Below are 22,997 nucleotides of genomic sequence, written 5' to 3'. Positions count from 1 at the left end.
TAAATTTAAAAGGTTTTCTATAAACAAAACTAGTATAATCAAGATTAGAAGGGAAATGACAAATTGGGGGGAAAGGGTCATAGCAAATTTCTCTGATAAAGGTCTAATTTCACAAATATATAAAGAACTAAGTCAAATTTATAAAAAAAACAGGTCATTCTCTAATTGACAGCCGGTCAAAAGATAAGAACAAGCATTTGTCAGATGAAAAAAATCCAAGCTACCAATAATCATATGAAAAAATGTTCTAAATCATTCTTTTTTTTTAAACCGTTAACTTCTGTGTATTGGCTCCTAGGTGGAAGAGTGGTAAGGGTGGGCAATGGGGGTCAAGTGACTTGCTCAGGGTAACACAGCTGGGAAGAGTCTGAGGCCAGATTTGAACCTAGGACCTCTCGTCTCTAGGCCTGACTCTCAATCCACTGAGCTACCCAGCTGCCCCCTAAATCACTCTTAATTAAAGAAATGCAAATTAAAATAACTCTGAGGTACCACCTCATACCTGTCAGACTGGCCAATATGACAGTAAAGAACAGTGACAAATTCTGGAGGAAATGTGGCAATACTGAGACACTTATGCATTATTGGTGGAGCTGTGAACTGATCCATCCATTCTGGAGGGCAATTTGGAATGATGCCTAAAGGCCCAAAAAACTGCATACTTTTCTATATTACAATACCACTATGGTCTTTGTCTCAAAGTACAGTCCAAAGAGATCATAGAATAGGTGAAAGGATCTATTTACATGAAAAATTTTATAGTACCCCTTTTTATGGTGGCAAAGAATTGGAAATCGAAGGTATGTCCATCAATTGGGGAATGGCTGAACAAATTGTAGTATGTGATGGTGATGAAGTACTATTGTGTTATAAGAAACAATGAGCAGGATGATTTCAGAAAAAGTTGGAAAGACCTACATGAACTGATGTAGAGTGAAATAAGCAGAACCAGGAAGAACATTGTACACAATAACAACAATATTGTACAATGATCAACTGTGAAAACTTGGGTCCTCTCTACAATTCAATGATCCAGGACAATTCTGAAGGATTTGCAAGAAAGAATGCTGTCCACCTCCAGAGGAAGAACTCTTGAAGTCAGATGCAGGTCAAAGCATACTATTTTTCACTTTAGATTATTTATTTATTTTAGGATTTTGGTGTTGTATGAGCATTCTCTTACAACAATGACCAATATTGAAGTATGTTTTGCATAATAATACATGTATAATCCAGATCTAATTGCTTACCAGCTCCAAGAGTGGGGAGGGAGCACAGGGAGGGAGACAAGTTGGATCTTATAGCTTCTGAAAACATAGCTTGAAAATTATTACATGTAATTGGGAAAATAACATATCTTTAAAAAAAAAAAGAATGTTCCAAGTGGAAGGACAGGAGGCTATAACTGGAAGGCCTTAGAAATGGTGCCATTCTGAGATAGAGCAAAGTAGGACAATATAAGTGCGTAGCTGAAGTGAGGGGGAAGGTAGGTGGTTCAATGGATAAAGAGAGAGGTCTGGGGGTCAACTGGATGATTGGAGAGGTCTGGGGGTCAACTGGATAGCTCAGTGGATTGAGAGCTAGGCCTAGGAGCCAGGCCTAGAGATGGGAGGTCCTAGGTTCAAATCTGGCCTCAGACACTTCCCAGCTGTGTGACCCTGGGAAGATCACTTGACCCCCATTGCCTAGCCCAATACACAGTATTCATTCAAAGATGGAAGGTAAGGGTTTAAAAAAAAAAGCCAGTTCTGAACTCAGGAGGTCCTAGGTTTAAATCTAGCCTCAGACCCTTCCCAGCTGTATGACCCTGGGCAAATCACTTCACCCCCATTGCCTAGCCCATACTGCTCTTCTGCCCTGGGACCAATACACAGTATTGATTCCAAGATGGAAGGTAAGGATTTTAAAAAAATATGATGAGTTATTATTATTTTTACCCACAGGCTAAGCTCATTCCCCACCTCCACCCCACATTTTCCAAAGCTGCCAGGAATGTCACAGAGGCAGAATTAACCACCCCTAGCTTACCTCTGGGCCAGCCACTGCCATCTTCCGACTCAAGCTTTTTAGGAGCTGGGTAGGGTACCAAAGACTCAGGAGTACAAGGCCAGAGATGAGGGGCAAGGAGGCCAGCAGAGAGTAGTACTTGTGGATCTAGAAAGACCAATAACTCACTGAACTGCCTCCCAGCCTCCCCCCACCCCACCTTGGGAACCCTTAGCTCTCTACTTCCCTCTCCAAGGAAGAACAAGAACAAGATACTTCTTCCTATACCTGCCCACCTCCCTAGGGTCTCTAAGTGGCCTCTACGGGCACCCTGGGCAAGTCACTTAACCCCAATTGCCTAGCCTTTACTGCTCTTCTGCCTTGAAACTGGTAGTCTCAATTTTAAGATAGAGAGTAAGGGTTGAAAAAAAAAAAAAAAAAGCTCCAATGGTTCCTTATGATTCACAGGATGAAGTCCAGACTTAGCCCAGTGTTATTCCAAGTCCTTCTCAGTCTGTAGCCCTCCCCCTACCCCAACCTATTATCATGCTTCTCTCCCACATGGACCCTCCATCTGCTCTAGCTGAGCTGATCTCTTCACTATCTGTGGCATATGCCAGGTCCGTTCCGGCTGGTTGCTTTATGCATATTGTTCACCCCACCTCACCCCACATCCATGTGAAATACCCTTCCCTTCCCTCTTGCAGATGGTCCCTACGCTTTATGGTCCAGGTCAAGCCCCATCCTCCTCCAGGGAATCTTTCCTGGCTTCTGCTGTCCACCATGATGTCCCACTTCTCTGAATGATCACTACCCTTAGAGTCTGAAACTGTGTCCCAACAGTTGATTGCACACTCATGTGTGCCTCTCATTTTTCCATGTGTGTGATTCTAAACTCCACAACCATATGGGGAGTTCCTTGAGACCAAGAACTTCTTCCTTCTCTTCCTTCTCCAAAAAAAACCCCAAAGCTCCATTGCATTGTACCTATCATTTCTATAGGGTAAATTGAAAGATTTACCTAGCATTTTCCACATAAAAATCCTGCAAAGTACATTATACAGATATTATTAACCCATTTTAGAGAGTAAGGAATTGAGGCTCAGAGCTGGAGAAGTGACTTGCCTAGGGTCACCTGATTAGTTAGTGGCAGGCTCAAGATGCATCTAGAGGAGTCCCAAATATGGCGTTTCATGGATCAGGCTATACTTCTATCTCCCCATGAATTAGCAAAATCTCTGCTAGGACAGAACCCAATGGAGCAGAACTTTACCTTGGGAGTCTGAGGGCACTCCACTTTATGCCATATTTGGACTGCACAGTGGGCCCAGGAAAGTAAGCAGCCCAGGACGTATCCAGCTTGGTGTCTGACTGTGGCACATGCAATTAGAGGGTAATACAGGGCAGGATAGTAGAGCAAAGCCAAGGTCTTCCAGTAACCTAGAGGAAGACAGATGGATAGAGGAATTGGGGGAAGGATGACAGAAAACAGAGGTGAGTGCTCAGATCATAATTATTCAATCACGCTTTTCATAAAAGTCATGTCAGAGCTAACTGAAGCCAGCCTGCCCAACAAGCCTTATCCTTGACCCATGGGGAGAAGAATCTGTTGGAAGGATGTCTCCTTGCTGCCTTCTGTCTACAACCCACCAAGTCCTACCTTGGGGTCTCTTCTTCTACTTTTCCCAACCTGCTTCCCCTAGCGTCCATCACCCCATCACTACCAAATCACCAGCTCCCCTGGAAGAGCCCTTCTCATTGGAATCATTCCATCTTGCTAAATTCTTTCAGCATACTGAGCTGTCTCATTCTGAACTTGGTGACATATTGCTTCCAATCTGTCTTCAGAATTGTCCTCCATGCATGATTCTGTTCTCCAACCATCTTGGGAGATCTCAAGGACAAAGACCGAGAATCCTCCCCTGGTCTTCTCCATATTATCCCTGCCTATTACTGGCCATCTCTGGCTGACTCCAGAGTTAGGCAAGGTTAAGTAAACCAGGCAATAAAGAAGAGTAGATAATGAAAAAATCAATTCTATTTGGCCCTGAGCCACACTGAACTATTGGGCGAGAAGGAACTTAAATAAACTAAATTTCCTAGAAAGCTAATTGACTAACAATGAGGCGAAGCTGCTAAAGACCATACAGGAGGGCTGAGGGTCAGACACTGGGCTGGGTCAGCTTATACATGAATAACTGAGAGCTGATTGTGATCCTGCTACTTTTAACACTTACTGAATAGAAACTCAATTGACTGGGAAACCTAAGACAGATATTATTAGCCCCATTTTAGAAATGGGGAAAATGGGGCCCAGAGAAATAAAATTACTCACTTAAGTTCATGCCATGAGTTATTGGTAAGTAAATCAAGAACTTGAATGGAGATCTGCTGGCTGTTATCCCAGATGATAAATCTTTTCCTATTTACCTTTCTCTGAGGGTTGGTGTTATTTCTTGTGGGACCGTCCTGCAACTGAGGCCACAAACTAAGCTCTCACCCACCTCTGATATTTTATCTTCCTCCAGGAAGGGTTCCTGGCTCTGAAGAATAGCCCTCGCCCCAGGGGATTAGGATACGTGCTTTTGAAACACTCTGAGATGCCCACTCAGCAGCTCACATTTCTCCCTGCCATCTTCAATGTCATGCCCCCAACCCTTCCAGGGAGTAAGCAGAAGTTACCTGCCAAAGCAGTTGGCACAGATACAATTCCACAACCTCTTTGAACACAGGAGAAATTGAGAAGGGACAATGCAGTGAGATCCAGAAAACAAACATTATTTAACAGAAAACTATGATCATCAATGGGCTCGATGCCCAAGTTCTCCTCTTCCCCAACCTTAAGTGTTATTCTTGAATTTTTCTGGATGCAAATGATGGTCTATTCCTCCTGCTTAGAATACCTCCTGCATGTCTTCCAAGGACCAGCTCAATCACAGAATCTCTGAAGTAGAAGGGAACTGAAATAAAATAGCCCAACCTGCCCATATTGTATAGAATCCTCCCTGAGAGCATCCCTAACCAGGGGTTTGATTGAAGAGGTCCCAAGGAGAGTTCACTGCTCCCTAAAGCAGTCCATACCAAAGGCCATTCAATCAGACATAGGGAAGAAAGATTATTCCAAATACTTGTACCCATTCAGCATCACTGGATCATAGATCTGGAAGGACCCTAAAAGTCAGATTAACTAATCCTTCTTAGATGAAATAACTGAAACCCATAGAGGTTAAATGACTTGCTTAAGGTCATATAAGTTAGGATTTGAACTCAAGTCCTCTGACACCCTATCCAACATCCTAGCACATGGTCAGGATGACCTACTCTCAGGTTTGGGGATCCTGGGGAAATCTTGATATTTGAAATTAAATAAACCAAGAAAAACTAAGGTATTGGCAGAGATTCTGTTAGGTAGATCCAAGGAGAACCTCACAAAATAGTCACAAGGGGCAGCGAGGTGGCTCAGTGGATTGAGAGTCAGGCCTAGAGATGGGAGATCTTGGTTTCAAATCTGGCCTTAGACACCACTTTCTGTGTGATCCTAGACAACTCACTGCCTAGCCCTTTCCACTCTTCTGCCTTGGAACCAATACACAGTACTGATTCTAAGATGGAAGGTCAGGGTTAAAAAATAGGGCTCCACAAAGCAACTGGTAGATAGTTGAGCCTCAGCTGGAAAGTTGGGCTTGCCTTATCCAAATTTCAGTTAGCTACAATTGGCATCAAAGCCAAATTTATTATCCACCTGTAGACTGAACAAGACAAACTTTGCTTTCCAGTTTCCTGACTGCTCTTCTACCTAACCATTGACTTTCCTGTTATCTTCTGGCACCCATTTGGTCCATTTAACTGAGCCTCCATTAATACCTAATTTCTTTGTTTATTTTTCATGGGAAGAAATGATTCAAAACTTGAGCCCTTAAACATCCATCCTGCTCCAAGAAGCCTGGAGAGACAGCTGGAGCTGGAGAGGTGGTGCTGTCTATTCTTAGCATTAGGCAGGCTGCATGGAGGAGTTGAAAGCAAACTAGAGAAAGACTCCAAAACATCGAGGTAGGATGGACCGAGTGTACCACTCCTTCATTCTTCTGTAGATTTTGTAATAAGAGTACCTTAGAGAGGGCATTGCTGGGTGACTTAGAGGCAACTAATTAGCCTAGTGGACCTGAAAGCATAAAGACCTGAGTCAGAATCCTCCCTCAGATCCTTACTAGTTTGTGACTTCCCTCAAGTGTCTCAACCTTATTTTCCTTATCTGTAAAATGGGGCAATGACAGCCCTCTCTCACAGGGTTATTGTAAAGAACATATAAGTTAATATTTACAATTTTTTATAAACCTCAAAAACACTATATAATTGCTAGTTCTGATTAGCTTTATAAGTGTTAGCTATTATTTGCATTATAAATATTATTTTCAATTTTATAAATACCCATTATAAGCGTTATCCTAATGTTAAACCCAGAGAAGAGAAGATGCTAATGGTGAGCTTTCAGGCACTATAGTAAGTAAGCAAGGAAATATTCCTCGGCAAGAAGACCTTTCCTGAGCATCTTACATCATCCCATATGAGCAGACCCTTCCTTCCCATTGCAGGTAGGTCCCTCTGTGTTTCACCACTTCCCTGATCTTATGTATGGGAGCAGAACTACTAACCTAGAAGTGACCCACAGTTATACACAGTACTACCTTGACCAGCCGGGGAAGAGATGGGAAGAAAAGGCAAAGGGTCTTCCTCCAAACCCAGCACACAGAGATTAGTGAAGAGGATCCCAAATACAGCCACAGGCACCAGCCGGCCACTTTCTTCTGCCAGGAAATCCAAAGGACTACAGCCAAGTGGATGAGGTAGATGGGGATTGGAGAGGAGGGCGGTGTTGGGGAACAGAGATGAGGAAAGCTATTAAGTCAGGCATAAAATAACAGTCCCTCTCATGCATGCTGCTCATTTTCTCATTGGATTTCCATAGCACCCCTATGAGATGGAGTTGTTTCCATTTTACAGGCAAAGGAACTGAGTCTCAGAGAATTGGAGCAACCTGCTCTATAACCACAGTTAATTCCTGGTTGCTCTAGAAGAGATCATTCCTCCCCTACAAGGAATTCTGAACCTTGTAAGAAATTCCAGGAGTTAAATAAAAGTATCTGTCTCTACAGGACCAGGGATTCTCAGGCAAGTCTTAATCACAATGTATCTGTGATGTCCTCATGTCATTTTGAATTTCACTATCTTTTGATAGGTGCCTAGTGGCAATGAACTTGGATCAATGCTCTGAATCATCAGATTCATCAAACGATCTCTGGTGCCAACATCTCTGAGGACAGATATACTATGATTATTATTCCTATTTACAGATTACAAAACTGAGGTTGATCCAAGGTCCTGAAAAAAAAACCACATAGCTGAGGTGGGATTTAACCCCAAGTCCTGGGATTTTAAATCTAGGTTCTTTCTGCTATATACTACATTGCTCTTGGTCTTAGTTCCTGCTGGTTCAGGCTTCCTGCCTCTCCTCTCCCCGACCCTTTTCCATACCTGGGAAGTCCAAAGGTCCCATGACAGCATCCCAGGCAGTGTCTCCGGCGTTTCACTAGCAGGGACAGCAACAAAATGGCAACCAGCTACAAGGGAAAGAGGCAGATTCAGTCCAAGTGATTGTGAACATCTAGCCCAGAATTCCAGCATCTCAGAGCTGGAAGAGAGCTTATTTAGTCCTACTCATACTTGAACAAAAATAATCTGTGTGTTGTTCTGACAAGTAGTCAACAGCCTGGGATGGGGGCTTCCAGATTTGGGGACAACCCATCTAATTACTGGTGATAGAGTGAGCGAATGAATGAAGGAATGAATGAAAAAATTTATTTAGTGCTTACTAAGTGCCGAGCACTGTGCCAACCCCTGAGAGTACAATTAGAAAGGCAAGATGGTCTCTACCCTAAAAAAATCAGATTTTAATTTTTTGACAGAGCACATAAAGGAACAAAAGGAAGGAGATCCCTTCACAAATCCAGAATGGACCACAATTGTCACAGGAAACTGGGACCTGAAGTATTCTTAGTTCAAGTCCCTCCTGTTTCTTTTTCCTTCTTAACCCAAAAAGGGCTGTTTAGTCAGTTTCCCCAGGACTCTCTCCCTTCTTCTGGTTCATCTCCCAATAATTCCTATTGGTAACCTTCCTTCAAATGACAACCTTTCATCTATGCCAGAATTGGTGCCAGTTTAATGCATAGGTCTAAGTATTCTCTTGGGGCTCAAGAATCTTTGGTGGCTCCCCATCACCTAAACTTTAAAGATTTTATTATTTAAATGTCATTTGATGAAAAGGGGTCAGATGATGTTAAGAACCACAAACTCCTTACCCTGGAATTTAAAGCTCTCCAAAATCTGGCTCCATTTTTATATCATCCTCCTACACAATCAAACAAGTATTTACTAAGCTACATGTGAGACATAAGCCTAGGTACTAGGAAGATCAAATTTCTAAAATGAGTCTTTCAAAGAATGCTGTCTACCTCCAGAGAAAGAAATATTGGAGTCAGAATGCAGATGGAAACCTACTATTTTTTCCATTTAGTTTATTTGTGTTTTTACTTGGGGGTTTTTGGTTTTATGAGTATTTTCTTACAATGATCAATATGTTTTATGTTTTGCAAGGTAAAACCCAGACCAAATTGCTTACCATCTCTGATAGGGAGAGAAGGGAGAAAATTTGGATCTTATAATTTTGGAAAACATATCAGGAACTGATATTTTGTGTAATTGGTAAAATAAAATGTTTAAAAGAAAAAATGACAGACTTTGTTGAAAAGGAACACATGATCTAATAGGAAATCTGCAATTCACACAAATAATTATAACAGAACACTAACTGTGCTCAATCCAAAAGGGGTGTCTGGTGAAAACACTTTAGAAAAGTTTGAAAGGGGACATACCATTGTTGGCTTGGAGAGAACTTCAGTTTCCTCATCTATAAAATGGGGATATCATAATAGCACCTACCTAGTATGGTTGGTGAAAGGATCAAAAGAGATAATATTTGTAAAGCGCTTAGCACAATGTCTGGCACATTGGAGGCATTGAATAAGTGCTCATTTTTCTCCTCCCTTGTTTTAAAACCTGGTTCCTGCCCACCTTTCCAGGCTGATTAGGATGCAGATCCATCTCATGAAATATATTCTTCAGTCTAGCCTTCTTCCTGCTCCTTACATCTGGCATTCCATTTCTGTCTCTGAGCTGAATGCCCTTCCTCCTCACCTTCATCCCTTAAATCCCTATTTTCCTTCACTTCCATATGAGCCCTTTCCTGTCCCCCTGTGCCTTATGTATACACCATACATATATGTACCTCTATGCATAGGGATGGTCATATGTACAAGGGATGCTGCCTTCCACATATACAATATTCTATATGTATGCATACATATACATATGTATATATAAGCTTAAGGGCAAGGACTGTTCTGGTTTCACATGTATATGTTTGGTACCATAGTAGGTACATAGTAGGCGGCTTAATGAATGCCTTTTGAACAGCAATATTATGTGATGAACAACTGACAATGACTTAGTCTCAGCAATACCATGATCCAACACAATCCCAAAGGACTCTTGATGAAAAATGCCATCTGCCTCCAGAGAAGGAACCAATAGAGCCTAAATGCATATCAAAGCATACAATTTCTCACTCTATTTTCCTATTTTTTAAATGCCTTCTTCCACAACATGACGAATATGGAAATGTGTTTTATATGATAGCACATGTATAACTGATATCAGATTGCTTACCATCTCAGAGAAGTGAGAACAGAGGGATGGAGGGAGAGAATTTGGAAGTCAGAATGTCAGAAAACGAATTAATTGTTTTTACATGTAATTGGGGAAAAAATAAAACATTACTGATGAAAAAATGTTTGTTGATTAGGTGAGTGAATTTATAGAAAGTCCTTGTCATCCCCACTCTGCCTGGACTTCAGCTTCATCTGCCCTAGATCTGAGCAAATCTCCTTGATAGGAAAACAAGAGATCCCCCGGCTTAGGTATACTTACCGACAATGGGGCCAAGCAGGTATGGTAAAGGCTGGGTGGGAAGCTGTGCTGGCAGGCTGGAATAGTTCTGGAGACACAATGAGAAAGAGAGAGGCACAAAGACATGTATGGAGTTCATCAAGCCCCAAGGATGAGAGATGGGCAAAGTACCAGTGAGCCATGGTATGCCATCATTACATTTCGGGTGCCTGCTCCTTTATTGGGGATGCTTCTCTTTGACTCATGGCCCTCCAATTCCTGGATCTCTCCTAGCCACCCAATATTCTCTTTCATGGCTGCCCAACATGCACCTCTGCTTCAGCCTCATTGGGTCCTTCCCCCTTCCCAGAGGGGAAAGAATGTTCACTTTAAAATGAAAGGGTCTAGGTTAAAATACTACACCTGACTCCATAGCAAGTCACCTCAGTTCCCTAAAGCCTCAGTTGTCTCATATGTTAAGTGAAGGAGCTGGACTCAATGACCTCTACAATCCTTTTAACTGTCAAGTCTATTTTCCATGATCAAATGAGCTTCTTTATTCTTGGTTCTATAATTTCTCATACTGTTTCTCTCAACTCTAGAATGACCTCCCCTTCTCAATTCAGTCCATTCTTCAAGGATCCTCCAAGAAGTCTTCCTTGGCCACCAGAGTTGATATTCTTCTTGGACCTCCTGCAGTTCTTGAAGTCTGACCATCTAGTCTTCTTGTAATCCTACACCCTTGTGTCTTGCCCTTTGTTTCATGTGTGAGCCAAGGGATGACTTGATAAATACATTACTTCACAGGGAGTCAGCAGGTATGAGATCAACTCAGTTTTCTGGTCATTTACTAAGTTTCTGCTATGTACCAGATATGAAATCTAGAAAGACAAGAATGAAAAAAACGAGCCCTGCCCTCAAAGTGCTGACATTCTTCTGGCATCAAATCCTAGTTCTACCACTAACTAAGTGAGTGACTTTAGGTAAGTCACTTCCCCCTCTTGGCCTCAGTTTCCTTATCTGTAAAATGAGGTGATTGGATGAGATATCCTTTTAGAGATATCCAATGTTCTCCACGTCTATGCCTCCCTCATCAGCGAGCCTGTGAGAAATTGTCTTCTCCTTATCATTTTCTTTTTTCTCCTGTCTCTCCTACAATACCTACAGTGTTCAGAAAACACAGAAACTACTCAGCAGACTTGACAATTATTTGATAGCTCAACAGACCTAGCTGACAGAAATGACTTAGGAAAATGAGACCTGGGGGCTTTGGATGGGTTCCTAAGTCCAGTTGCAATACTTTCCATGGGAGTCAAGAATTGAAAGGATGGGGAGAGACTCAAAAGGAACACAGTTCGAATAATAGGGAAAGAATAGAGAAGGCCCTGGGCTAGGAAGGGCCTAGATGGATATATGGAGGAGAGACGAGTGATGGAAAAAGGTTCCAGGCCTGAAAGAGATCCCCATCTCCTCACCACTTCTCACTCTTGCCAATACAACCTCAGTTCTCCATTACCCTGCCTTCATCTGTCCTGATTCTGGCAGCACATTCAGTAAGACATGCAAGCGTACTCCCATGGCCTGCCCTCTTCTCTTTGTCCTTGGGAAATTACACCCAGACGGCCAGGGAGTCATCCAACAACTCAGTCCCAGGAGAAGGAGAACACTGTGACCCCATAACAAAGAACATTGGTGCCTCCTTGCCTGAGACCAAAACTATCTCTTCTCTCTCCCACAGGGAAATACTTAGGGAGTAAGAGTCAGCACAGAACCTACCAAGCCATCTGGTCCCCTCCTTTTGGCAAGAAGTCTGGGGTGGGGGTGGGTGGGGAAGGACATAGGAACAAAATTTTCTTTGCAACCTTTTCCCATTCCTTGTAGGTGCTGGGATTCCTGTGGTCCCCTGTAAGTCTCCTCTCAAAATTCACCTCTTCTCCTGCCTTTACACTTGAAAACCATGTTCCAGAGAGAAATTATTTCACCAGTCTCCCCACTGGCAAATGGATTAGAGGTGCTCTGTGATTCCTCCCAGCTCTAACATTCAAAGAGTCTAGGATTCCAAGGGAATATGCTGGCTGAGAATACTCATGGCCCTGGGAGAGTCACAGTGAGGGCTCAGTGAATGAATGAACTGCAACTAACTCCTAAGAGTAGTTTTGATAGGAAGAGAACCATACAGAAAGGAGGGAGGAGGAAGAAAGTAGGGGGTGTTGGGAGCATGAATACTTGGAATTTCCCCTCCTCCTGCCTCTCAAAGACAGGAACTTTATACTGGATACTTTTTCAAGCGTCATCTTCTGGTCATAGTATTTAGAGTCAAAAAAAAAAAAAAGGCCTAAGATACTGAGACCAACTCTTATTTTTGTTGTCATTGGTCAGTCATTTCAGTCATGTCCAACTCCTCATGACCTCACTTGAGTTGTTTCTTTTTTCCCTTTGGCAAAGATACTGGACTGGTTAGCCACTCACTTTTCTGGCTCATTTTACAGATGAGGAAACTGAGGCAAAGAGAGTAAAGTGACTTGTTCAGGGTCACACAACTAGTAAGTGTGTGAAGCTGGATTTGAACTCATAAAGATGAATTCTTGATTTCAAGCTCAGTGCTCTATCCACCAAACCATCTAACTGAGGCTCTGAAAAGAAATGATCTGCCCAACTACTGAAGCTGGGACAGAAACCCAGGTTTTTTGACTCCAAATCCAGTGTTTTTCCTATTATATCAGAACTGCTAGATGACATCTCCCCAAGGTTGAGGATTCCACTTACTCCTATATCCTCTTACATTTCATACCTTGGATTTTCAAATGAGAAATTTGTAAAGTACTTGATACAGTGCCTGGCACACAGTTGGTGCTTAGTAAGTGCTTGCTTCCTCCCTTCCCCCTTGTCTACCTCTATATGGACTGAGTTCATACATACACACACCAGTCCAATGATTGTCCTTTGTCCCTACCCTCTGGGCAGAAGTCCACTTCCTGAACTTCATGATGTTCCTGGCATTCCAGATGTAACCTCAACACATACTTCCTTTTGATATTCATTCCAATCTCCATAACCCATAGGGGACCTTTGGAAAGACCGGAGGGGAGAGGAGGAGAGTGGAAATTCCTATTTCATGGGGGCATTGAGAAGATGCCTGGAATAACGGGACGAGTCTAGGTCCCACTCCTGTGGATGTTATCCTAACTCACTCTGTGTGCACAGCTTTCGGCAAGAGGGTTTCTGTCTCTGGGCTTCAGTTTTCTCATGTGTGGAATGGGGCTAATAATCCCTGACTTGCCATGACGACCAAAGGAGATAACAGATGGGAAGGTGCTTTCGACAGCATAAAGTCATGTGCAAATGTCAGCTTTTCTTTTTGATTCAGAATAGCTCCATCCAGAAGTGGACATTTCTCCACCATCTCATCACTTTCTGCTGAATAAGTCAGCCCAGGAGACCCGTATGGTCATTAATTTTATAATTCCTTTCCATCATGCTAGCATTTTTAAATTTCTATTCCCCAGGGAGAAATACAGATACTTGACAGAGGACTCGACCACCAGAAAGGGAAGTAGTGATCACTTATGAGTTAACACAGGCTGACCAAATGCAAGGCCTGCCACGTGAACTTTGCAGCTGCCATGGCTTGAGGTCCTAATGTGATTTAACAAAGCACTTCTGTAGACGTGATAGATTTAGATGTGAGAAAGACATTTGGCAGAGGCCCTCATGATATCCTTGTGGGCAATTTAGAAGAGATATGGAAAGAAGAAGAGGCATGAGAGAGGAGAGAGATCATATAGGGTCGGTGCATTCCAAACTTACTGACTGGACAGACCCAAAGAGTGGCGAAAAATATTGACCAGAGGAAGATCACAGGAATGTCCTTGGCTCTGTTCACTGCAATATTTTTCCCCAAGGGGCTTAAATGAAGGCATAGACAGCCTACTTATAAGATTTGTGGCTGACACAAAGCCAGGAGGGACAGTGACCACCCGATGATAGAATTATGATACTCCAGTATCTCAAAGGTTAAAAGGATGTTCTGAATCTAGAAAGAGGAAATTCAATAGGGATAAATTAAAGGTGTATACAGGAATTAAAAAAAAAACTTCAATTGTGCACATATGGGAGGGGGGAGATGTGGGTAGACAATAACAATTCAAGTATAAAAAAGTGGGGGGGGGCGGGGATTTACCGGAATGTAAACTAAATATGAAGTAAGAGTATGACGTGGTAACCAAAAGGTAATTCAATCTTGGGTTGCACTAATAAAATCTTGATAATCCAGAGTGGCGATCCTCCTGCTCCGTGCCCTGGTCAGACTGTATCTGACAGATTTTGCTCATGATTGGACATGATGTCATATGAAGAATGGCTGAAGGAACTGAGAATGCTAAGTTTGGAGATAAGATGGAGAAAAGGACATTAAATATCTAAAGGATGCCATAGGGAAGTGGACTCAGATTTCCTTGGAGAGCTCGGGAAAAGAGAACTGGATTCAGTGGGCTAAAGTTGCTCAGCCCAGCTGTCCAAAGCTGCCTCAGGAGACAATGAGACTCCTATGACTGGAGTTCTTCAAGCAAAGGGTAGTTCAGTAGGGCACAATGAGAAAAAGATAAAATTTGCCATCAAAGAGCCTACATTTGAGCCTTAGCTCTGGGACTTTATACCTGTGAGGCTCTGGACAAGTCACTTTATCTCTCTGCCTCTCAGTCAATCAACAAACATTCATTAGTGACTTATTATGTGCCAGGCACTTAGGAGCTCTTAATTCAGTGGATACTGTCCCTTAAGATACAGATTGTTTGGAGGACAGCTAGGTAGCTCAGTGGGTTGAGAACCAGGCCTAGGAACAAAAGTTCCTGGATTCAAATCTGGATTCACATATTTCCTAGTTGTATGACACTGGAAAAATCACTTAAATCCAGTTGCCCAGCCCATACCACTCTTCTGCCTTGGAACTGATATTTAGTATTGATTCTAAGATGGAAGAATTTAGAAAAAAAAGATTTTATCTGACTAATCCATTAGCCACCATGAAGACTGAGTAGAGAGGAGGACCTTGGAAGTATGAGGACCGAGGATGGGTGACAGATGAAGTCTAGAATACAGGGCATAATACACCCAGGATGAGGATGGATAAGAGAAGTTTGGAAAGTCAAGGGAGCAGTAGGATGACACAAGGTACTGAACCCTGGGCACCTGACATTCTGAGTTCACTTTCCAGTCTGTATGCAAAGAAAGCATCATGATCCAAAAGAAAGAACTGTAGGATTGGAGAGCAATAATCATTAACATATACATAGCACTTCAAGGTTTATCTGCAAGGGATTTACACATATCATCTCCTTGATTTTGATCCAAAAGACTTGAGATTGAGGAATCATTTGGACCTCTCTCAAGGGTATCTAGTGAATTCTTCCTAGGATCTACTATTTCAGAATAGCCCTAGCCAAGCCCCACTCAGCCATGCCACCATTTCTTGCCAGCTAACTTGCTGAACTCAAGTTCTAGAATTATAATCAAATCAATCCTTCCATTAATCCTAAAAAAGATGTGTTCATCTACTTTCCTGTGATTTTAATCAGCATTCCAATAACTTTGCCAAACCAAAACACCCCTCCTTTTTATATGTTGTCTCCTATTAGAATGTAAGCTCCTTCAGGGCCGTGACAGTCTGCTTTTTTAAAAAAATTATAGTTTCAAGCACTTAGCACAGTTCTTGGCACATAGTGAAATGCTTAATAAATGACATTTTTAAATTAATTCATCTTATAGTCATCCATCCATCCATCCATCCATTCATTCATTCATTCATTTGTTAAGTGGAGATGTGAGATGAGATGTTTTCTAAAGTCCACCTGAGTGATAGATCCTGTGCTTATGCTCTTATTTCTATGAAACCTATTAAAAAGTCCTCTGGCTGAGTTTCCTCGCCTCCCCCTCATCCCAGCCCAGACTGAAAGGAGTTAAGGAAAAGAAGGCAGATTTCTCTGGGCAGGAAGAAGGAAGGCATTCTGGAAAAAAAACAGACTCACTGTTCACCACAAGTTAGCTTCCCCAGAGGGAAGAAGGATTGGATTTACAGAAATTACTCTGTGCTTTATAAGACCCAGCATGTATTATGCAGATGGACTGTGGGCCTCCACAGAACCCCCCTTTACTTTTTCCCTCTCCCTTCCCCCTCTAGCAGGTCTTTCCTTCTTAGGGCAATTTAAATCCAAGTGCTGGAGCAAAGGAGTATTTTCATTCTATTAACTTAGAGAATATTGTCCAGGCCTCAATGGCATTAGGTTCATCATGAAGAAGGAAAATAATTTGTTCTATGGCCATCACCAAGCCTCCATAGATCCTGCCTGGGGCACACATGGGTTGGGTTTTCCCATGGCCTTGATGAGGGCTGTAATCTAGGACAGAGAGCGAGGAGTATGCAGTCTGTGCTCCCGAGGAGCCTTCTATGGCTTTGAAATCACTGGATGCCCGCACTGGCTCTTTTCCAGTCCAGAAAAAAGAGGAAGAGAGATTCATTCTTTGAGGATATGGAGGAAACTGGTCATTGTGTATCAGTTAGGAGTAATGGGAGATGGAGACAGGGGAATCATTACTTCCCAGGATCCTAGGACTAGAAGAGACCTCAGAAGGCATCCTCATACTTTCCTATGGTACTAAATAACTTTCCAAACCAAAATACTCCCCTTCCTGGCTGCCACTCCCCTTTACATGTTGTCTCCTCCAATTAGAATGTGTCTTCAAGGTAGTGACTAGTGTCAGAAAGACCACAAGATTTGGAGTCAGGACTTTGGTCGATATTTAAACACTGCTAACTTCCTACCTTTGGGAATCTGGCTAAGTCATTTCATTTCCCTGGGTCCCTATTTCCTCCTCTGTGCAATGAGCTTTGGATTAGGTCAGCTCTTTGGCCTTCTTTGGGATCCTGGTGAAGCACATGGACTCCTTCTTCTCAGAAGAATATAGCTATTAAAATAAATGTGCATTTATTTTAAATCCAGAAAATAAAACATCTATGATTACAAAAGAACTCAAAAGCTATTGAAAATAAAAGTACAGTTTTTTCCCATCCAAGTTCATGTATACTCTGAAATCTATCTAAGGACCTTTTGGAGGTCTGAAGGCTACAAGTTAAGAACTCCTGGATTAGACAATCTCTAAGGTTCTTTCTAGCTCTAAATCATATAATTCTATGACTTTCATAAAAGGAGTTCAGTCCCACCTAAGGGAGGAAGATAGTGAAAGGAAAGGGGATAAGAAGATAAAAGGGAAAACCAGATAGGATTAGGGGAGAGAGAGACAGAGACATAAAAGGACAGAGAAAGACACAAAGAAAGAAAGAGACAGAGGGAGGGAGAGAGAGAGAGAGACTGAGACAGAGAGAGGGAGGGAGGGAAAGACAGACAGAGGGAGGGAGGGAGGAAGGGAGGAAGGGAAGGACAGAGACAGAGAGAAAAAAGATATCATGTAGGAGTGGGATTTTCTCCAAGACCCATGTTTTTTCCATGATGGAAAGATGCTTCTTGAAACAATGATAGATAATGAGGAATTTCTGTCCTTGTCATCTTAAATAAGCCTATCTCAGGCTAGATAGAGGTCATGAGATTGATGAAGGTCAAAACTACATACATATATATAAAGCCAGCTATAAGGTTATGTGTAGTCGGATCTAGTGTGAGGAAAAGCATGGGAGAGAAACAAAATGAGACAAATGATGGAATAAGGAACAGAGCTGACTTTGAATCACAGAATTAAATGTCAGAGCTAGAATCACAATTATATAGGATTTTAATATATATTTTAGGGGATAAGAAGATAAAAGGAGAAAGGGAAAACCAGATAGGATTAAGGGAGAGAGAGACAGAGACATAGTGGGACAGAGAGAGACAGAGACAGAGACAGAGGGAGGGAGATAGAGCTTTCCTCAGAAAAATCCTTTGAGGTAAACAGTGCAAGTAATGGTTATCTCTATTTTACAGTGGAGGAAACTGAGGCTCAGAGAGGGGCATGGCTTGCCTCAGGTTATATAGTTAAGTCTTTACCCAGATTCAAACCCAGTTCTCCTGGTACAATGGAAAAAGTTCTGGCCATAGAGTCAGAGGGCTTTGTTCTAGTCTCACCTCTAGAACTTTCTACCTGTGTTATCTTAAGCAAGTCACATGGCCTCTCCCTGGGTCTCAGTTTCCTCATCTATAAAAAAGAGTTGGCTGTCAATGGTCTCTGAAGTTCCTTCCAGCTCTAGACCTATATTCCTATGACTCGGGACTCCTATTGTGAAAGTCATAAAATTATATGATTTAGAGCTAGAAATAATAAAATAATACTCAATGCTTCCAGAGTAGGTTAAAGTTTTAAAATCATTTTTCTTCCAATAAGAAACATCTATGTGATATGACATGATGAAAGGGACAGTTTCAGAGAATCCTAGGAAGACCTGTATGAACTGATTCAGAGTAAAGTGAACAGATTCCAATTTATAAAATGAAAACAACATCGTAAACACAAACAACTTTGATAGACTTAAGAATTCTGACCAATACAATAGTTAAGTATAATTCCAGAAGACTGGTAAATGGGGACATTTCCAAACAGAAAGGTGATAGACATGTTTTTGAACATGAACAGTGTGGGAATTTGTTTTGTTTGACTATTGATATTTGTTAAAAAGGATTTTGTCTTTTAAATGAGAGGGAGTGGGGAAAGAGAAACCTGGATAACAATTGAGAAAAAAATAAAGGGAATTTTTTTAATGCTGTTGCTATTTGTAAAATAAAGGATATCTATGCAAATGCATGGAGAATAGTTGAAACAAGGTAAATAAGGACAAACTTAGGATTTTGAGTTAGAAGACCTGAGTTTGAGGGTAGTGAGGTAGCACAGTGGATAGAGCACCAGACCTGGAGTAGGGAATTCTCAGGTTCAAATCTGGCTTTGGCTATTTCCTTGCCATGTGACCCGGGGCAAGTTACTCATCCCCAAACACCTAGACCTTACTGTTCTTCTGCTTTTGAGATACTTAGTATTGATTCTAATTTAGAAGGTAAGGACTTCAAAATTTTTTTAAATAAGGTATGTAGTTGGAGAAATGAGGCATAAAGATTCATGTTGCCTTCTGATAATGGTGCCTGACAGCACTTTGTTATGGGCAGTGCAGAGCCAGGAGCTGAACCCAGTTAGTCAACATACATTTATTAAGCTCCTACTATGTGCCAGGTTCCATGCTAAAGTGTTGGGGATACAAAGGAATACCTTCATTTTCCTTCTTAGGGGCTCAGTTTCATTTGCAAAATGAGCTTGCATAAGCATCCAAGGTCATGGTAAAGAGCGAATGGGATAATGGTTATGAATAGCAAATGGAAGTGCTGGCTGTCATTACCACTCTCTTTATCATCTTGAAAGCTTTAGACGTGTGTCTACCTGTCTGACTCATCTGGAATTTCTTTTCAAAAAGAGAAGTCAAGCAGGGGCCAACCCCCAGAATCCTAACCTCTTCCCCAGAGCAGCAGGGGGTTTCTGAATTTCGGAAAGTTGGCAAAGTGATTAAATTCTGGTCATGACCTCATCATCAGCACGTTATTTAATGATGATACATCCCTTTGGGGGAATGCTTAAGAATCCTAATGACACCCACTCTGTCCCATTCATGATCCCTTCTGACACAAAATCCAACAACACCCATTCTTCAGCTCCAGTCATAGTCTGGACCTCATTTTCTTGATTTAGCTTCACTAACTGCACTGATAGCCAGATGTGATACAAGGGGGAAAAATACCAGATTTGGAACCAGTAGATCTGAATTCAAATTCTGGCTTTGTTACTTATCTCTATTACCTTAGATAAGTCATTTAACATCTCTAGCCCCACTTTCTCATTTTTGAAATAAGAGGTTTGGACTAGAGGACCTGAAAGGTCCTCTCCTATTCGGGACTAGAGAGGAAGATATTCCTATTGTACAGAGGAAGAATTCCAGCATGCTTGGGGTGGGAGGTGGCAGGGCTCTTTTGTAGAAGATTTGTAGATATGGAAAAACACCAAAGAAGAATGAGAAGACATGTGCAGATTGCAATGGGCAATAATGGGGTGAGTACCCATAAGGTGGATATCACAAACCCATTGGACATGTTGACCAATCACCAGTATAGGTGCCAGGGGAAGCCTAGTCAACAGTATCTCCTCAATACCCAGATTAAATGATAGATTTAATGATTTCTGACATCTAAATACAGATTAAATGTTTTTTGCCATTGAATATGTCTCTTTCCACGATGTGTAAACTCATAGATACTTAATCCTGGCACCAAGAATGGCTCCCAGTATAATGTTCTTGTTGCCAACCTACCAGGTAGGGACATGAAGGCATAAAAAGGGCATGTGCTTTACCCCAAGTCTCTCAGAGTTAGTAGTAGCAGCTAAGGAATAAAAAAGTCCATTTTTCCCAGGCTCCTAAGACTCTTCCACTAAACCAGATAGCCTAAGCCTTCTCATTTCCTAATGATGGGTAATGGAATATCTTCACAGAAGTTATGTGGCCAGATAGCAGGAGATTGGAAGCAGGCTCCTTCTCCTCTTTTTTCAGGGTCCTAGTCTAGGACCCAAGGCAGCGCTAGAGTAAGTTTTGGGAAGTCATTGCCTGTTCTGATAAGAGTTCTTATCTCTAATTTTTTTCTCTCTCTCTCTTCTATCCCTAGATTCAACCCTCCCCTACATTCATTCTCTTCATTCCCATGTTCTTCTTCCTCATTTAGCTTCCTCCCAAAAGGTGCTCAGACCCAAATGATTCATTTCTTTTCTATATCCCCCCAAACACCAAGATTCTCACCACATTCTAGCTGGTATGGAAGCAGGGAGGGAGAACCGAATGGCACAAAGCCCCATTGATGAATTGCTGGCCACCATTACATTTTTCAGTTTTTCCTCTGCTCTCACCAGTAAGGATTATGATTGGAGCCTTCTGGAGCTACAGAACCTCCCCTATAACCAGCAGAGGATAATCTCCCCTGCCTAAATAACCCAGTCTTGGGGCCCAAGGGTGTAACACTCTCTAGTTGGTCTTTTTTCCATCTCTAGTTTCTATGGTTCAGGCTGATGTGAAGCAGATGTGAGCACAGCTGGTTCTCCAATTCCCTCACCTTACCTTTGCTGTTTCCTACCTCATAAAACAGATTTGTGAGGTGGGGATGGGGCCATACCTTGGCAGGAGGCTGGCTGCGGGAAGGGGAATGGGAAGGGAGCAAGAATTGTTCTCCCAGACCTGCCCCAGAAGAGATGAATGATTTATCTAATGCATCCCTCACTTCTGACACACATAGTCTAAATAAACAGTGATATTGGAGTTTCTGAACAAAGTCAAATGTGGGCAAGGCTGAAGATTCTTCTACCTGTGGCTGCTGCTACCTTTCTCTGCTCCCATCTAGCTCTCTGACAAGGAATATAGATATTTTATTTACTTATTAGAAGACTGAGGATCCCGAATAACGCTGACACCCAGGGATAGCAATCCCCCAAATAAAAATGTCTGTAGTGTTTCCAGAATAACTTATTTCTACTTCCAAGGCTGTTTCTTAGATCTCCCTTCTCCTTCTTCCCTATTCTCTAGCTAAGCAAACACTACCCAATAGAGCTTTCTCTACAAAGAAAAAGAAAATGCTTTTTCTACATGAACTGTCAGATTTATTTGGAAGGGACGTTGAGGTCCTTGGACATCAAAGAATCATAAATCTAGAGCTAGAAGGTATGTGAAAGAACCTCTAATCCAGCTCCCTCATTTTATAGTTGAGGAAACTGATGACCAGAGAGGTTTAGTGATTCTCTCCAGGTCACTCAGGGAATAAAGATCAGAGACAAGGTTTTTACTTGAGACTTATGACTGATTTCAGCACTCATTCTAGTGTTTCCCATGGCCTCCTATCTCCCATTTAAAAAAAGGACAAAACTGAGGGCTCAAGAGAAGAAGCAATGGGCCCAACATCATGAGGAGGGTAAATGCTAAGGACTCAACAGAGCTCTCCTGCCTTCAAGCCCAGGGCTGGGTGTTTGATGCCATGGGTATTGGGGACTGAGAATAATAGAAAACATTGCAAGGGTAGATCTTCATTTCTGCTATTCTATAAAGCTTTACCCTTTGCAAAGCACTTTTTCATCATTTATAACTCAGTAGTTCTCCATACCAACCCTTATGAGATAAGCAGACAAGAAATTAAGAGAAAAAAAGACCCGTTTTATAAATGGGAAAACTGAAACCCAGGAAGATAAGTGACTTGCCCAAGGTCACCCAGTCAATTCAGTTGCCTAATTGGGAGTAGAATTCTTAACTCCCAGGCAAAGACTCTTTTCCACTGCTTCTTAACTCCAAGCACAGGAGGGATTGGAAGACGAATCCCCATGGAAACTGGGAGACGGGAGTTTGCAAACTTACTCATCTGGTTGAGATGCTTCTCCTCTTGGGGTGGGCTCATCAATGTACCAGTTCCCATAGGAATAATCCTCCGACTCCCCAGAGCTCTGGTTTGCTGATGCCAGGGATGACATCTTCCCAGGCACTTCTCCTTTTGGCCACAGATACAAAGTAAAAAGCAAAAAGTTAAGAAGGGTTTGGGATAGAAAGCCAAGATCTTCTTGTCTTTCCAAAAATAAGTGTGCCGGCAAATGAAAGCCAACCAGGACTGTCTTGTTTGTCCGAAGATAGCGTCCGGAGAGCAGGGGTGCCCTCCAGGGAGAGGTAGGAAGCCTTGTTTCCCTCTGCTCCAGCAGGGATTGGCCCCAGTGCAGGAGCCCCACTGGCTCATCTGCCCATCATCAAAGGGAGTTTGCAAGGTTTCCACAGCTCAGGCAAACAGCATTGTTAAGAACCCCTGGGCCGGCAAGAATGCACACACACCCACAGACTCACCCACACCCCCAACCCCAGGGAGAAAACCAGGCAGGACTGGAACTGAAGTGATCATAATAACTCAAGGCAGGTTTAGAATTAGGTCCAGCCTCAGCCCTCCAACCTGCCCTCCCAGCCCCCCAGCTTA

At 42.3% G+C, this 22,997-nt stretch overlaps 1 protein-coding gene across 1 annotated transcript in view; it reads right to left on the bottom strand.

Annotated features, from left to right (window-relative positions):
* Positions 1-22,509, bottom strand: part of STRA6 (signaling receptor and transporter of retinol STRA6) — a 48,184-nt gene extending 25,675 nt beyond the window's left edge. Inside the window, exons 1-6 of the mRNA XM_044662838.1 lie at positions 22,397-22,509; positions 10,030-10,096; positions 7,519-7,604; positions 6,672-6,811; positions 3,260-3,426; positions 2,029-2,154 (exon numbers count right to left, since the gene is read on the bottom strand). Of these exons, the coding sequence (XP_044518773.1) occupies positions 2,029-2,154; positions 3,260-3,426; positions 6,672-6,811; positions 7,519-7,604; positions 10,030-10,096; positions 22,397-22,509 (699 nt within the window). The remainder of the gene's footprint in view (positions 1-2,028; positions 2,155-3,259; positions 3,427-6,671; positions 6,812-7,518; positions 7,605-10,029; positions 10,097-22,396) is intronic.
* Between the last annotated feature and the right edge of the window lie 488 nt (positions 22,510-22,997).

The sequence above is a fragment of the Gracilinanus agilis genome, chromosome 2 (assembly GCF_016433145.1).
Source record: "Gracilinanus agilis isolate LMUSP501 chromosome 2, AgileGrace, whole genome shotgun sequence".
NCBI classification, from domain to species: Eukaryota; Metazoa; Chordata; class Mammalia; order Didelphimorphia; family Didelphidae; genus Gracilinanus; species Gracilinanus agilis.
This window is presented reverse-complemented; position numbering and strand designations above follow the sequence as displayed.